Source organism: Harpegnathos saltator, unplaced genomic scaffold, assembly GCF_003227715.2.
Source record: "Harpegnathos saltator strain DR-91 unplaced genomic scaffold, Hsal_v8.6 scaffold205, whole genome shotgun sequence".
NCBI lineage: Eukaryota > Metazoa > Arthropoda > Insecta > Hymenoptera > Formicidae > Harpegnathos > Harpegnathos saltator.
In genome coordinates this window covers 15,621-31,702 of record NW_020229990.1, presented here as the reverse complement: position 1 = coordinate 31,702, position 16,082 = coordinate 15,621, and the positions used below count along the sequence as shown (strand labels likewise).

At 45.0% G+C, this 16,082-nt stretch overlaps 2 protein-coding genes across 3 annotated transcripts in view; one reads left to right on the top strand and one right to left on the bottom strand.

Moving 5' to 3' along the window:
- Nucleotides 1-6,899, top strand: part of DIP-lambda (Dpr-interacting protein lambda) — a 107,189-nt gene extending 100,290 nt beyond the window's left edge. Inside the window, exon 10 of the mRNA XM_011138477.3 lies at nucleotides 835-6,899. Within this exon, the coding sequence (XP_011136779.1) occupies nucleotides 835-1,181 (347 nt within the window). The 3' untranslated portion in view covers nucleotides 1,182-6,899. The remainder of the gene's footprint in view (nucleotides 1-834) is intronic.
- Nucleotides 6,900-12,260: 5,361 nt separating this feature from the next.
- On the bottom strand, nucleotides 12,261-15,321 carry Dbp73D (putative ATP-dependent RNA helicase Dbp73D). Of its 2 annotated transcripts, none has more exons than XM_011138478.3 (7): nucleotides 15,200-15,321; nucleotides 14,800-14,853; nucleotides 13,932-14,653; nucleotides 13,630-13,842; nucleotides 13,340-13,550; nucleotides 12,822-13,259; nucleotides 12,261-12,691 (listed from the first exon to the last, which is right to left on the bottom strand). In XM_011138478.3, exons 1-7 carry the CDS (start codon nucleotides 15,208-15,210, stop codon nucleotides 12,304-12,306), a joined length of 2,037 nt encoding a protein of 678 aa, XP_011136780.1. In that variant the 5' UTR covers nucleotides 15,211-15,321; the 3' UTR covers nucleotides 12,261-12,303. The 2 variants fall into 2 exon arrangements, with proteins under 2 accessions (XP_011136780.1, XP_011136781.1); XM_011138479.3 differs by lacking the exon at nucleotides 15,200-15,321 and adding an exon at nucleotides 14,998-15,147.
- Between the last annotated feature and the right edge of the window lie 761 nt (nucleotides 15,322-16,082).

The following is a 16,082-nucleotide window of genomic DNA, read 5'->3' as shown; positions in this document are numbered from 1 at the left end:
CGAGATGGATCTTTTAGGAATACCTTAGGTTTTACGAAATAAGGCATTAATAAGGAAAAGGCCTTAGAAGGATTTTTTAGGGGTGCCTTAAATTTTACGAAATAACGCTTTAACATGGAAAACTGATGTGGGCCTTAAAAGGATCTTTTATAAGAAAGGATGCTTTAGATATACAAAATCAAGTTTTGTTTATAAAAAATTAATAAGATCTGAAGCGTGTAATAAAATTGTCATAGTCTAGTATTGTTTTAATAAGTACGCTGTATCTGATTCTTTTAAAGATTTTTTAATTATACCTCAATTAAAAACAAATTTTATTAGTTTTATTAGTTGCCATTATTCATTAGTCTCTTCCAAGGATTTTTCTAGTATTGCCTTCGTTTTGAAATGTAGCAAACTTTAACAAAAACAATAATAGAATTTTTATGTAAAGAATGCTATATTTTTAAAATAAAAAATTCCTGTTGTGTACTAACAAAGTTATAAAGAAATAAAGAAATTACGGTCTAAATTTCTTGGAATGAAAAAAACGAATATTTTTACTCGAGCAATAATAAAAATATTTCCTTATAAGGCCCTATTAATATTACCTTATAAGGACCCGTTAAACCATTTGTTACACATCTTGCAGGGCCCGATTAATATTTGGGAAACATAATCAGGCCTTTATCAGAGCCCTATTAATTTTTCTACTCGGGCAGTTCTCGAGTGAAATTTGCAACTCGACGGAAACTGCTGTCGGGACTTTCCATTACGCACAACTCGAATTTCCACTCGATCGCAGAGAGAAAGAGATAGAGAGAGAGAAAACGTCTTTTGATGCTTTGTGCTCAGAACTGCACCTGTCCGCCAAGACCACGCCGACGACGCTGACGAAGAACACTGACCTGAGGCCACGGAAGAAACCGGTGATGAAGGGCAAGAAGAAGAGCAACAGCAACAATGGCAGACGGGGACACTTGGGCGGCCTCGAGGAGATTGACTCGATCGGCGGCGATGACGACCTCGGTACCACGCAGATCATGTCGGGCAGCACTCCCCAGGAGGGCCAGAGGACCGACAGGCCCGTCGTGCCTTCTTTGCCGCCGCCCTGGGTCATCCTGAACGCCGGCAACTTCAGGCACCCGTCGCTGTCGACCACCACGATCCTGCTCTTGCTCCTTCTGCCGACTACCTTGTAAAACGGCGCCTCGACGACCGACGACGAGGAGCTTCCAAGGGCGGCGACGACGGCAGTCGCGAGAGAGCGGCAAGCCGGACTCGCAAAGATCCGAGGTAGACCGCGAACTTTCGCGAACGGACGAGCAGGTAGAGGAATTTATTTTTCGAGCGTGAACGCTGATTAACGCTGATTGCTCCCCGAGAGAGAGAGAGAGAGAGAGAGAGAGGGGGGGAGGGAGGGAAGGAGGGAGGGAGAGAACTCGAGTTCCCGGAGCCGACGTGCACCCCTTTGTCTTCCGCGATATATCTACGGGCGTTCCGTTAAGTAATCGAACAACTGCGGAAGTTTCGGAATAACGGTATTTCTTCAAGGCATTTCTCCCGAGGTTGGAGGTATTTCTTTCGACGGTGGCATTTGCAGTGGCTGCAATTGTACTCTCTGTGATTCCATCTTCTTCCCCCTCGAAGCGAGTGTCCCAATCAGCGAGCGATTTCGTCGCAAGGAAAAATCAGTGAATTATAATAGATACACGCGTAGCTTCTTCAACCAAAGCAGCTCAGGGTTGATTCTGTTGGGAGGTTCGTGTGTTGTATTTTTCTAATTTCGAGAGACTTCGGCATCCGTTCATACTCGCTGCGAAGTGGCCGAGGGCTCGTCCAGTGACGCGACATTTTGATTTGTTTCTTTCTCCCTCACCGACGTGATCTCTAGTCTTGGCGAAGCTGAAGAACATCTGCGGAGGCCGGCCGGCAAACAGACACCCGACGTCAACAAGGTAAATTTCTGATCGAGTCGAATTGTTGTTGTCTCCTGATCTTGATCGAAGCTGGTCCTGCAACATGATGACACGCAAAATTATCAAATTAGCCAGGTTATTAATTAGGATTCACCTTGTATTTCATATCGATGAACTGCGCGTGCCTTTCTTCTTACGGAATAAGCAATCTCCCGCCTTTGGTCTCTTCACTCGCGACGACCCGCGTACAGTTACATCCCGGAAAACGATCATCTCCGCATCGTGAATTACGAAAGTTCCCCGCGGCGCGTAAACGAAAAGAAGTGATCGTTATATAAAGGTGCCTGAATATTACAGGCTCTCTCTCTTTCTCTCTCTCTCCCGCCTTAATCATTATTTGCTGCACCTTATCTTTTTGCAGTGTCAAAATGCTTTCTCGGATTACTCGCGCTCCGCTCCGAGTATCGATCGTGAAATCCAATACCTTTGATGAGTAGAAAACCAATCTCTTTAAGGGGAGAAAAGCCCGGTTCCGACGGGCGGATTCTGACGTCGCGCGTCTCGTTGGTCATTATCTTCATTACCCCCTATCGTACAAATCTCCCCGCCGCCCCTTGCCGCGCAGCTGTCCCGGGGCTTTTATCTCCGAAAAAGAGAGAGAGAGAGAGAGAGAGAGAGAGAGAGCGCGATTTTCAAGTAAACATTAACAATTCGTCATTAACCTTCGCTGCCGGGAAATCCGACCCGCCGCCGGCCCGCGACTTAGGAGATCGCTTCCTCGCGTGCCGCAGCCGCCTCCATTTCCATCGCAAACAGCGATCTAATCATCGCAAGCAGCCTGTGTATACGCACGGCTCTAATTACAATTCACGCGCGCGCATGCTCACCTACTTTTCAATGGAGCTGAAGGAACGGCACGTCATATTTGCTTTCTCGCTCATCGCGATATCGCGGACGTCCCCGCGCGAGGCTGCTGCAAATCCAGGATGGTGATTAACGAGTCAACTCGGGTGAGGAAAGGGCACCCTCGTGAGTCTTCATTACCGCCTTAAGAGCGACGCAAAGAGACGCGCCGTGCGTATCCGCACAGTCCTATCCGGCTGGCTCGGTCCCTCTGGTGAAGACTGCAAATACGACCGGACTCGGTTCAATTCGGCCAAGATGTGCACCACAGAGAAGGCTACTCTCTCTCTCTCTCTCCCCCCTCTCTCACATTCTCTCTCTCTCTCTCTCTCTCTCTCTCTCTCTCTCTCTCTCTCTCTCTCTGCTCGCTCCGCCAACGGCGGCATGCTGTGCGAGCCGCGACCGACATGACAGCCTTGGCATTCCGCGCAGCTCGTTTTCGCGCGACTGCGATCTCGATTTGACACTTTGCGAACTCGGAGTGGGAGGTGCGACCTTCTCCCTCTCTTTCATTGGCCGCGAATTGATCTCTTGCTTAGTGATTGCGCTCGGGCCTGTCGAAGTGGCAGCCCAATGTCTAGGGAGAAGTTCTGTCAGCAACTCTGTGCTGAATGTTGAGGCCATGTTGTGCCGGTCTGCGTGCGTCGCTTCAGGGTCGCGTAGTTATTGGGTACACAGACAAGTTGCCTCAAAACGTGACGATTGAACGACTCGAGGGCTGTACCTTTCAGTGCGATTTACGTATCGTGTTACATTAGTTGTCGTTCAGAAAAATTCCTAGAATTGTGAGCAACAAAAATCGGCGAGGACTCTTCTGAGTACCGAAGACGTGGAAGCGAAGGGGACGCGCTCGGCGAGGAATTTTGTCGTGATATACCTGTCAGACTTTATGTTCCAGCGAGTCCCGAGTCTCTCTCTCCCTCCCTCCCTCCCTCCCTCCCTCTCTCTCTCTCTCTCTCTCGCTCGCGTGCGCGGAGCGGCGTAATTGAATCCTGCGTCTCTCCTCTTGCATTTCCCATATCGCGCTTTGAGGCTCCGCGATGGTTCGCGACAGGGGCGACGGCGTAAAAACAAGGAAATTGGTCTTCCCCTTTATTCGATGTAACGAGAACGTACCTTTAGACGCGATCGCGGGGACGTAGTCACTGCGGCGCGACCGAAAGAAGAAAAGAAGAAAGGCGGAAAGAAAAGAGAAAAGCAGAAGCGAGCGGCGAGGTCTCTCTGACAAGTTCTCTGTAAATATGCGCGGACGGTGTCGGCGCGTTTCAGACGTAACCGGCGATTAATCGGACTGTAGATAAAATACAGGTCAAACAAGTTCGTGCATCGCGCTGGCCGAGCGACATCGCACGGCGGAACGCGGAGGAAGAAGGGGAATCCCGGGACGCCGAGGTACAAATGTATGTCGGAACTGTGCTGGACGAGCTCTCCTCGCCCGGTCGACGTCCGCGCGCACCGCGAGGTTCATCGAGATCATCGTGACAATTGCATTTAACTGTTTAACGGGCACTGCACGGCAAAAGGAAAGAAAGGGAGAGCGGAGGAGAGCCAAACATACGACAGCGAAGACGGAGCAGTAAATAAATGAAAGAGTAACATGTGCTGTTGAAAAAAGAAAGAGGAAGAGAAAGGACGCGACTTGCGACAAATTAGTTTCCCCTTTGTCCTTTCTCCCTTCGTTTTTCCTTCTCCGTGATGTCCGACGAGGCGCGCCGGCGAGTACGCGAAATTCGCGCGATGCATGAATCTGCTGACTCCACGTTAAGGATGCTATTCAGAGACAACGTGTAAAACCGTAATAATTTTGCTAAGGTTATGTCATTCAGAGACATTTCCCCGAAATGGTTTAAATTTGGCATCTCACATTTAATCGTCCGAAATTTATCTTCAGATACTTCGGGGCTAACGAAATGCAATCACCAGGGAATCGTCGAAGCGCGACTTTTGAGGTTCGTGTCTATATTGTCACCCTATTTTTTCTTTTCAATTTGTGACAATGAAATTATTGTTAATGCATACATTAAATAAAATAAAGCGATGGCTAATTGGAGCACAAGGAGAAAAGTTTCCTGGCGGATTCGATATTAAAAAGGGAGAACAAATAACATCGGCAGATCATTCTTGATGATATCAACGGATACGAAAAGTTAAACCTTAGACTACCCCTACAGGTAGTTTAAGCTGGGCTTAATACAAGATACTGAATCATAAAAAGGTGTCTCTGAATACAGACGCCGCTAGTCTCTTCTTGTACTATTGTTAGACCGCGACTCCAACCGACAGCTCGTTTTGTCTCTGAGTAGCACTCTGAGAGTTCTCGCGAATCGATGTTCATATTCTCGTCGCTTCGAGACGGAGGAGATCCAGGAGAATCAGCGAGTTGTTCCTTCCGCTCGGCCGCCGCGAGGGGACGCACGTGGTAGCCACGGCAGTGGATACGGAGCGCTTTATCATCGGGAGCTCCTGTACCGTGCGGCGATTTTCGGAGCAAGCTGTATAATAACGTTCCACGCGAGTTCTTCTCTTTATGCGTCAAAGGACGCGCCTCCATCGACAAGATTCGCTAGTTTTTCGCCGCTACGCTACGGGAGTAGCCCCGGGCGCATAAATTGCAAAGTGTCTTCCGAAATGTTGCTATATGCGAACGCGGGGAATCCCCCGCCGTGCGGGGCTGCACGGCGGAAAAGAAGCTGAGCGTGAACGTACTCGCTTCTCCGACAAAACGCCAGGCTACACCAATAAGCTGCACCTCTGTTGCGTTTTACCCGTTCCTTTTGATTCTCCATATTTTATACGCGTATTTACAGACGAAGTCGTAACTAGGCTACGGCACACGTAACGAGCGCGCCCTAGCACTTAATTACGACTCCGCTTATAGATATGTAGAGAGAGAGAGAGAGAGAGAGAGAGAGAGAGAGAGAGAGAGGAAGATCGCGAGGAGAATTCACGATGAGCTTCCCTGGAGTCGAGAGCGGTTGCATTAAAAAAAAAAGAATGTAGAAAGAAAGAATCAAAAGAACGCACCAAAACGGGCCACTCGCCGATATAAGATACAAAGAATCGACAAAGTACAAAATATTTCGTCGCGTAAGAAGGTGGGACTCACGTTCGAAAAATTCCACTTCAAAGTCATGATCCCCTTCCCCGCCCCTCGTTCCAACCCCTCCCCTGCTACCGAGGCCCCGCGACCGTGTCCCACAGAAAAAAGGCCCCGTTTCGTCTTCCACGATATTTTCTTAACTTTCCATTGAGCGATCCGTTGAGCCGACGGGGACGCGAACCCCGGCGGGGGCTGAATGTGCGCTCGACTATCGCAAATTGCTGCGGCTTAGTTCTCGGTCGGTGCACTTTTTTACGACTAGATGAGCCGACGTATATGCTGTAGTTCGTATCCAAAGCGGAGGGCACGACAATAAATACGGTGTTGTAGGTGAGGTCCCGTCAGATCGAGAAACGTTTGTTCGGCTTAAAAGCTCGCTAGAAAACGCCGGGCGGTTTAATTCCCCTCCCTAGCCGCTGCTCCCCTCCCGCCGCGCGCGAATACGCATTCCCCTTTTTCCTTTTCTTTTCCTCGCCGAGTAAAAAAACAGAAACACGCGCACATATGTAGACCGATTTAATGCATACCGCGCTTAATGCGCGAGTGGTATCGCGTCTTGCCAGATCACGCGCGACCTGTTGAGGCTCGAAGATTGCCGCAAATCGACACGGACGGACGAAGTATCGGCTGTCGGCTGCGCAAAGTATATTCTTCCTTCGTTCGTTTGCGAGCCGGCACTCCGTAGTGCTATATTTCAGGGAATCGATACCGCGCGCTCCCGATACACGGAGGCACCTCCGCGCTTTAGATGGCCTATAATTCGCGGCGGAATCCAGGACGGAAGTCCGCTCGCGAGCGGCAACTTTGAAGAATCGTAATTACATTCACAGCATGTATGGCCGCGCGTCTACGCAGATCTCGATACTGGCCAATCCCGTTTTAGAGCACTCTGGGACTGTCGCGAAATCAGTTTCGGAAGATTCAGTTTTAGTTACAAAGTTGGCAGGCCTTAAACTAATTTAGATATGTTTCGTCATTGATCAGCTGATCGATTATCAAGAAAATAAGTAATAAAAAATCTATCCATTTCTTCTCCTAATATTGCAAAATTAGCCAAAATCAAATTTGTAAACAGAAGTATTAGGCATATGTAAAAGCTTAAATTTTTTTAGTTCTCTAATGTAATTATTCTAAGTTGAAAATTTTCCCGCCGTTTTGTGTTTTTCTAAGGTTGGTATTGAACTTTCTAAAATATTAATTCACATAACCTCAAAAATAACGGTTGATGCGATGAGCGACAAGAAACTTTTTATTCGATGTTGCATTCGATATGAATTTCAGCGAGAAAAAATGCTGCTAAACATATGAATCCATTTGCTGTTTTTGGGGAAAATATAACCGTCCTAAATGCAAGTAGAACTTGCAGAACAGCTCGGAGTTGACCAAGCAACCAGTTTTAAGGCGACTGCGTGAAATAGAAAAAAAAGAAGATTAAAACTCTTGCATACTCTTAATAGTTACGGTGACCATATGTCCTTTACTTAAAAGAACAGTCCTTTACGTAGCTGCTTTATTCTTTAGATTTTTTTTTTTTCTTAAAATGGCCACCTTGCCTTTAATTTTATCCAAAAAGATATGGTCTTCATTGTACGGTATCCTTTTAAAAGGATAGCCCTTAACTTCGCTGCTCTTTAGATTTATTTTTCTTTTCTAAAATGGCCATTTTGTCTTACATTTTATCTAAAAAAGATATAGTTTCCGTACTAATAGTACACGTATGAACGTCCAAGCGTGATGAGCTAATTAATTACAGAACATGTCCAAGTTAGTTTAAGGCCTACCAACCTCATAACCAACACCAAACTTTCAGAACAGACCTTCTGTGTTTCGCGCGCGAATTCGCTCACTAATTATAAATCGTCTCGAATGGGCGCGAAATGCGTCGTCGCGTGCGTTCGGACGTGTCCTCGGCGACAGCGGGAGGAACACACCTCGCCGCTCGATGATCCGGCGAGTTTTTAATCCGCAGCACAGACCGCTTGGCAGCACACCCCGTACGATATACAGGGTACCGAGTAAAAAGAGAACGCGCATCCTCTTCGCGTGGCTCTCGAGCGTTCGACGAGAATCGAACCCTCGCCGAACGCCCACGCAAGATCGATTCAGGAGCATGACTCTATTGTCCTCGAGGATCTTGACTGAAGCATAAGGAGAATTCGCTTCGAGATATAAACGACGTAACCCTCAACCATCCCCCTCCCACCCCCCCCCCACCTGGCCCGCAGCTCATTTTCCGATGCATGCAACGCGGTACGAGATAAAAACGCGCGCGCGCGCAATTGTTTTTACGCACCCTGTATATGCGACGTATACATAATGTACATTTCCGTAAAATACAAGCAAGGTCTCATCAGGCGAGGAGCCCGTTGGACATCCTCTTACCGTAAGACACCAGCACCAGCGCGGAGTCGTGGCGAGAGAATGAATGAATCTCGGCTCTCGTTAGGAGCATAAATGATAAACGTACACAGCAACGAGACATATGAATCATATAGGACCACGTTTAATGTATATATACGTACCGCTCTCCGTATAACACGTCAACGAGCTACTTAAGTGTAAATAACACCGAAGCTGTGTGTGCGTGCGTGCGTGCGTGTGTGTATATGTGTGTGTGTGTGTGTGTGTGTGTGGAGACGTTTCGGGTTTCGGGGATCGCGCAAAAGCGATTGTAGGATTCGTTCGCGTAGCGAAACGAGGCTAGATTTTGTATAATGTGTGAGGCGTAGGGGACGGTCTCTCTCTTGCGCGCGCGGTGTAACATAATGAGACACGGGGGAGACTAGTTGTTGGTGCCTGTGCGCACACGACACGTACCACCCACGTATACAGTTATATACATATATACATATAATTATACGCATCGCATCTAAGTAAATGTGGAATCTTGCTCGTTCGTTAGAGTTCACACGACGAAAGGTCCGAGCGAGGGTATCCTTCTTCGGCCGCTCGGCAGCTTTCGTTCTGTCACAGAGGAAAGATCGGTAACTAAAGCCAATATTCATAGTCGAGTCTTATATTTAAGATCGGCTTAGGGAGAATTCGCACCTTGGTTCACAAGAAAGAGAGAGAGAGAGAGAGAGAGAGAGAGAGAGAGAGAGAGAGAGACTATCAGCACGATTTGTGACTGAATGCTGCCTTTCTGCTTTTTCGCCGAGGTGTGAACTCTCCCTTATGTTTATCTTTAGACATTCTGTAGCCAATGAAATGGTCTGTGCAGTATCTGAAGATAATCTTAAGATGATAATCTTAAGTATTAGGGAGGATTCACACCTCGGCAGAAAAGCAGAAAGGCAGCAGCTGATCAAAAGTCGCGCTGGTAGTCTGTCTTTTTCTTGAGAGACAGAGACAGACTATCAACGCGACTTCTGATTGGATGTTGCCTTTCTGCTTTTCCGCCTAGGTGTGAATCCTCCCTAAGATCTGACTATGAATACCGGCCTAAGTCTCGTCACTTGTACAGGTTCGTAAGTGTAGCCCCCACCCCCCCCGCTTTCTCTCGAGATTATCGTGTGTGTATGTGTGTGTGTGTGCGCGCGTGTGTGCGTGTGTGTGTATATAGCGTCAGACTTTAATTTTCAGACTTCGGCGAAGTACCGTCGAGAGATTATTCTTTTACGTTTCCGACCTTCGAAAGTGCGTGAAGTAGCTCGTGCAACGAAATCGCCGGGATCGCCGTCTCTTCCGTTTATACACGGTAACTTTCGTTTGGACCTGTAACTCATTTCTCTTATTCTCGTCTGCAGGGAATTTCGCTTAGCCTCGTAACTCTGTTGGGTTCTCCCGGCATCTGGTTTATCTACACAGAGTTATAAAATGTTGAAGCGCGCGACGTATGTGTAACGTTTTATTGCGCCCATTGTGCTTTGTACATTGCGCTCTTTTCGTCACGTCGGACCTTTACGAATTCTCGATTGAACATCGAAGTGAAGGATTGGATGTGGCCAGCAAGTGACAAAACGTTGCTGATCCTTGCTCCGTGTATACCACGGCGCTGCGATTGCCAATCTGTACTGGATTTAAGGGCAAATTGTGGGAGTCGCGAAGGCCTAAGGCTGCAAACACGCGAAATCTGAAACAAACACCAAGTATATATCTCTATATTAATTCATTAAATATCTTCATGGAGAGATAGAGACGTTTGCTCGAAGGGGTCCAAAAATTCTCAAGAGAACCGAAGGCCGATCCGTTTATAGCCTGCCAACGTAAACAGCCAGCACAAAATTAGCGGCCAGTGAAAAGTCTGATACGATTGCACGTGATTGTTTACAGCGCGCCGACCAGCAAAAATTCGTGAATATGTTGGAAACGTGATTTAAGGAAGCTTCTCTAAGCGGACGGTTACTTTGGTGTGCCCTCCGCTGTTTAACTCAACTTGGCGACTGCGGTCGCACAATGCGAAATTACAGTAACAATCCCAGTAGCTTTGAGCACGCCCGAAGCTTGAATTACAAGTTTGAGGATGCCCAGAACTTTGATGCAAGTCGTGTAATTGAATGTGTCACGCAGAGATAATATGTTAGGGAGGAAATAACGCAAGTCCTCGGCACAATCGTTTAAACGGGACTCAGATTTTACATATTTATACGGCTAGAAATATCGCAGACTGAGCGAAAAATTCTTGACGCGCAACGTAAATTTCTAATTAAACTTGACGTCCGTTTACAAAGCGTGCAGGGTGTCTCAGAATCTTGAGAAATTTCAACCAAACGAGAACAGACGAGAGCAAACGAAAGCTCTTAATAGACACAAAACCCCAAATCTAACCAATCGTTTTCGAGACATTCAGCTTTTCACATTGCGAATTAAAAATTCCCTGTACAACTACTATTCTTGTATCGCCGTTTTTTCTATGCAATTTCGCTTATCTTCTTCCTCTGATTACACTTTACATCGCCAAGAAGAAAAAACAATGTATTTTTCTCGCAATATACCGATCGTTAATTCGAACAGGATTCAGTGGCGTGTTCACGAGAAACGCCGGAATCTCAGCTTCCCGTTTTAAGCCGTTACGACTTGTGGAAACGGAGATATTGACAATCGTATCGAGCGCGCTCGATTGGCCTCGAAGTCATCGACCCCTGCGAGTGAGACGGCACAACGTGCGAGCGAGAGCGAGCTGCGTTCCGTCACGTGCGCGTTACGTAATACGTACGTGACGGAACGCAGGTCCGCTTCCCCACTTCGTCAGCTGATCGTTCTGTCACGCGGTCACTCGATCACATGATCGCTCGACCACGTGACGCACGTTGGCGCGCATGCGTAATGCGCAGCGCGCCAACGCTCGCCAATACCGAGCGCGGCGAAACTGTAGAGACGCCGTAACTCGCTGTTATTGTTGATGATTGTAAAAAGCAAGTGCGAGATTTTGTTCAATCAGCGGGATTTGAGGAAATACCGATACAAAATTTTCTAAGTAAAATTAAAATTAAAGATGTAAACGATATGAAAATATGCGTACAAAGAGAAGAGGGGAGAGTATATGGTTTACAGAGTTAAAAACTGGCTGTCTCGAAAATAGTTGCTCTACGGATTTATGCTTGTTAAGAGTTTTTCCTTCGCTTCCCGTTGAGTGTAAAACCAATTAGTTTAAGCTGCAACTAACGCAAAGAGAAACTTCTTCGAAAAGAGTTCTTCCTACGTGTATTTCTCTCGCTTGGACTTTCCTCTCTTAAATCTAGCACGACTCAAGAAATGGACACTGCCGTAACTTGTAATCCAATACTGACTACTGTAACTACGCGCTATTACAAATTGTGGCTGTTTTCCTGAATATCGAGCATCCCCGACATCGAGTTCAGTTTGAAGGAGAAGCATGCAATTTTCCCAGCAACAATACCCCTCAACCCTTGAAAGCTAAATCGCGCGGAAGGATCTATAATCAAACATCCCTCAGACTTTCGATTCCGAATGTAATGAAGGAAGGTTTCATGCGATCAGTTCCGAGCAATGTGGCTACGCATAGCAATAATAGTAATAACTTGTGTCTGCGTCGTTATCCGATGAACGATGTCGTTTATCTTTTGTAAATTAAAACTGTGAATACCTCGCCTTCGACGGAATAAAAGAAGAAAACGAAGAAAAAGAAGAGGAAGAAGAAGACAGCGGGATTAATATAATATAATTAATACACAGTTCGAATAAAATATGTATATCGCGACTGCCCATAGAACGAATTGCGATAGGGAATGAGCATGATGTACGATACTATTAACTTCAGACAATAAAATGTTATTATCGATGTTACCCTACGACCCGCATTCGCCATGTTTCTGCACCTTCGACCGAACGGACGAGTACCAGTCGCACGAGCGGCGATTGTAGAAGAGGTAATTAATGATTCACGCGTGTCATACAGGGATTGTTATGTACACTTTTTATTTCTATCTCTGCTGCCAAACGTCAGTCTGTCTTTCCATCTTGTCTAGCTACGTTTGCCGCGCGTCTTCGTTTGATCGCTTTCGTTCGCTCCAAATTGTCGCTTCGCTCCTTCTCGAGAGTCCCCTTCAATTTCTCTACATGGCTCTGATAGCCGATCGCGTCCGCAGTGCCGCTCAGCTCCATCCGCTCGATATCCGGTACGACTTTATGCGCGCCATTTAACATCTGCTTGAATATCCCGATCTGACTCGCCGTGAGGACAGACACCGCAGTCCCCGGCTTTCCCGCCCGCCCAGTTCTGCCGGCTCTGTGTATGTAGCCCTTGATGTGTTTCGGGACGTCGTAAGATACAACCAGCTGCACTTCCGGGATGTCCAGGCCTCTAGCCAACGCGTCTGAACTTATCAACCTGAGAGAAACAACATGAGAGAACATTGACTGAGCTATCGCTTTACTGAGGCTGAAGTAAGTCTGTAACGAACTTTCAAGTTGGAAGGCACATTATATTTCTATATCGTTTGATAGAATGCAACACTCACACGTGTGTTTCTCCACTTGCAAATTTGCTGAGAACGCTCTCGCGCTGTTTCGGCATGAGCTGAGCGGATAATTCCCCGACGGTGACATTCCGTTCCGACAGGAGAGACCGGATCAAGAGAGCCAGCCTATGCGCGGTATCTCCAGAATTCGTAAAAACTAGAGTCTTGGAGATCGTGTCGTGCCTCGTCAAGAGGTGATACAATGCAAGCGGCTTGTACTCGGCGGCGCATTCCACCGCGAGTTCCGTCAATTCTCCCGGACTCGTGTAACGTCCAGCAAACTCGCCCGTCATCTTATCCAGATTCACATCGGTGTCTTTGCCTGTCACCATGACCGTAGTGAATAATATAGGCTGGAAGAGCCCCAGCCGACTTAGCTTCTCGGGATCTTGCGACAGGGTAGCGCTGAATAACAGCTTCTGGGCTGGCGCGATTTCGCTGTTTAAAAATTAAAATTTCAGACTAGTGCTAATGACAGTCAATCTTTCTTGTCTACAAAGTAACATGATGTGTACAACCTTGAGTGCACATTTCCAATCGTTAAGCTATGAGCCCGAGAATGGAATTCTGGTAGGTACTGTAACCATTCTGTCGTACGGTCGGCCTCGTCGATAACGAGAAACCTTAGGAAATCCAAAGAGAATCCTGGTGTCTTTAATATGTGGCTAATTAAACGCCCAGGTGTCGCGATTACAATGTCCACTGTAGATAGGTAGTTTCCCCTTGCAGCTTTGAAAATAAATTTGCCAAGTTTAAGTACTGATTAATTGGTGAATATTAACGGTTTAGTTCATCGACGGATATATACTTTTCTTGATTATACTGCTTTGCTCTTGTTCGAATGAAGAAATACCAGAGAGTAAGCCGACCTTCAAATTTGTGTGAGACGTATAGGTAACCATTACTTTGTGAATTTGGGCAGCAAGTTCTTGCACTGGCAGAACAACCAGACAGCGGATTTTCGGCACTAATCGTGTCTGAAGTTGCTGCACAATTGGCAATACATAAGCCAACGTCTTGCCTGTAACAAAAAAGTACGAAATAACATTAAAAAAGTCCACTATTATAAATCAATCATCTCAGTTATTCTTAACAGTTGCAAATGCTTACCGCTGCCTGTAGGAGCAGATACGCAAGTGTCTCTCAACCACCAACCTACTCTTCTGTCCTTGTTGCATGAATGTAACCATTTTATCACACTAGATTGAACTGGGAATAATTTAACAATACCATTGGCCTTTAAGGCTTCTACCAGTTTGGGATCCAAGATTGAATGTAACTCATCTATATTAGGTCCGCTACTTAAGTCAGCTGATATAACTTCAGGGTGTACCAGCCAATCTGGTAATACTCGCTTGACAGCATGTTGCTTCTTCTGGGGTTTTGCTCCCAATATCATAAAATGGCTTTGCAAAGATGTTTTGTTTTTCTCATTGTTGTCATCTTCATCTTTAAAGTTTTCACTTCCTTTTTCCAATTCCTGATCTTGTGTTACTAAGTGTTCAGTTGGAGAATCTTCATTCTCAATAGTTTTTTCCTTCCTCTTTTTACTTTTAACCTGTGCTTTTACTTTTTCCACAGAATGTTCATTAATTTCCTCATTGTTCTTGTCCTTGTCTTCGATACATAGATTATCACTTTTCTCTTCTTCAGGTAAATGTTTATCTCTTTTCTCCTTTTTCTTGGCTTTTTCTAAATTGCCTTTATCTACATCTGCTAATGTGGATTTATTATCTATAGACCTTTGTCTTTTACGTTCCTCTATCCTTTTTAACAAATTGGAAAGATGATCAATATGATCTTTAACTTCCTCCTTGCTTTCCCCCTCATATCTGCAAAAATATATATATTTTATATTATAAAACAATCAAAAGTAAATTACTTATATATTAAAATTTCAAATATAATCATTCTTAAAATTAAAATAAATTATTATATATTTCAATTAAAAATATTATATATTGCTGTTGTAACTTGCCTGTTCATAACAAATAAACTCATCTTTTCTGCAAAATTTTTCTCTTGAGTGGAGCTGAAATATTATATAAAAAATAATGTAACATAGAAACAAATGGTACTAACACGTTATACAGTAAAAATGATACAAAAAAATTTGCATCTATTTCATGTTATGATACATATTACGTATTAGTAATATAATGGCACTTGTTAATACTTGTCGTTGATATTTATTTTTTTCCCTTAAAAATGTTTACGGTATTAAAAAGTATCAATTTCTGTTATTTTATCATAATAAATTGATACAAATACATTCACGAGCAATACAAAACCACATATGATGATATTAGGTTAAACACCACCGCAAGGTGTCAGTACAGTTCGGTATATGGCTTTAGATAGAAGGTAGGTGTACATACCTATACGCCATTCTCCTTTCCACCGCTAGGTGCTGCCATCATTTTTATATATTTTTATATATGGTCTGTTCTTTGTAGCTGCACTGTTGAACTGGTGGAATAAGTTAAAGCAGAGAGAAACGTAAGAGCGGCCAACACGGTGTTTTCGACGACACTGACTTTCCGCACTGGGAAAGGGCGCCATCTGCATCCATTTTGAGAGGGCAACTACGATGCTACATCCACTTTCAGGTTTCGGCGGTAAAACTTGTATGTGGTGGCAGTCCGTGCTACATCCATTTTTAGGAGGTTTATGTCCGTGCTACAACCATAATAGCGTACTTGACAAGCAAGCACGGTCTCGCACATTGTTACGCGTTTATAACATGAATTAACATGTTAATATGTGCAAAAAAAGAAAGAATTAATTGTGTATGATTAATATCATGAAGATCATACGAAGTGTCCGGTAATTAGCTGCCAATCCGAAGTGTGAGGATAGATTGGGTTGAGACAAACATAAAAGTCCCATACCATTTTGCGAGATTCGCAATAATTATCGAGTTATTAATGACAGAAATTTGAGCTCGGGGCAGCGATCATGAATCTTTTCCCTAGCGTGAACTAATAAAAAGTGAAAGACTTCTGTGAATCAGTGAAAAATGAAAAATTTTACATGAATTTGTGAAAAACGAAATATTTCACACGACAATTGAGTCGTTCAACATGGCGGTTGCGCGTTCTGGATAATTCAATGAATACCAAAGAAATCAAAATGATCAAAATAATAATGTCCGTGTAGTCCGAAGGATATTACGTGACACGCAAAATCCGTTTGATATAATATCCAAAGAAAATGTTTCAAAATATGTATGTACAGCTAATATAAATCTTACGCACCGAC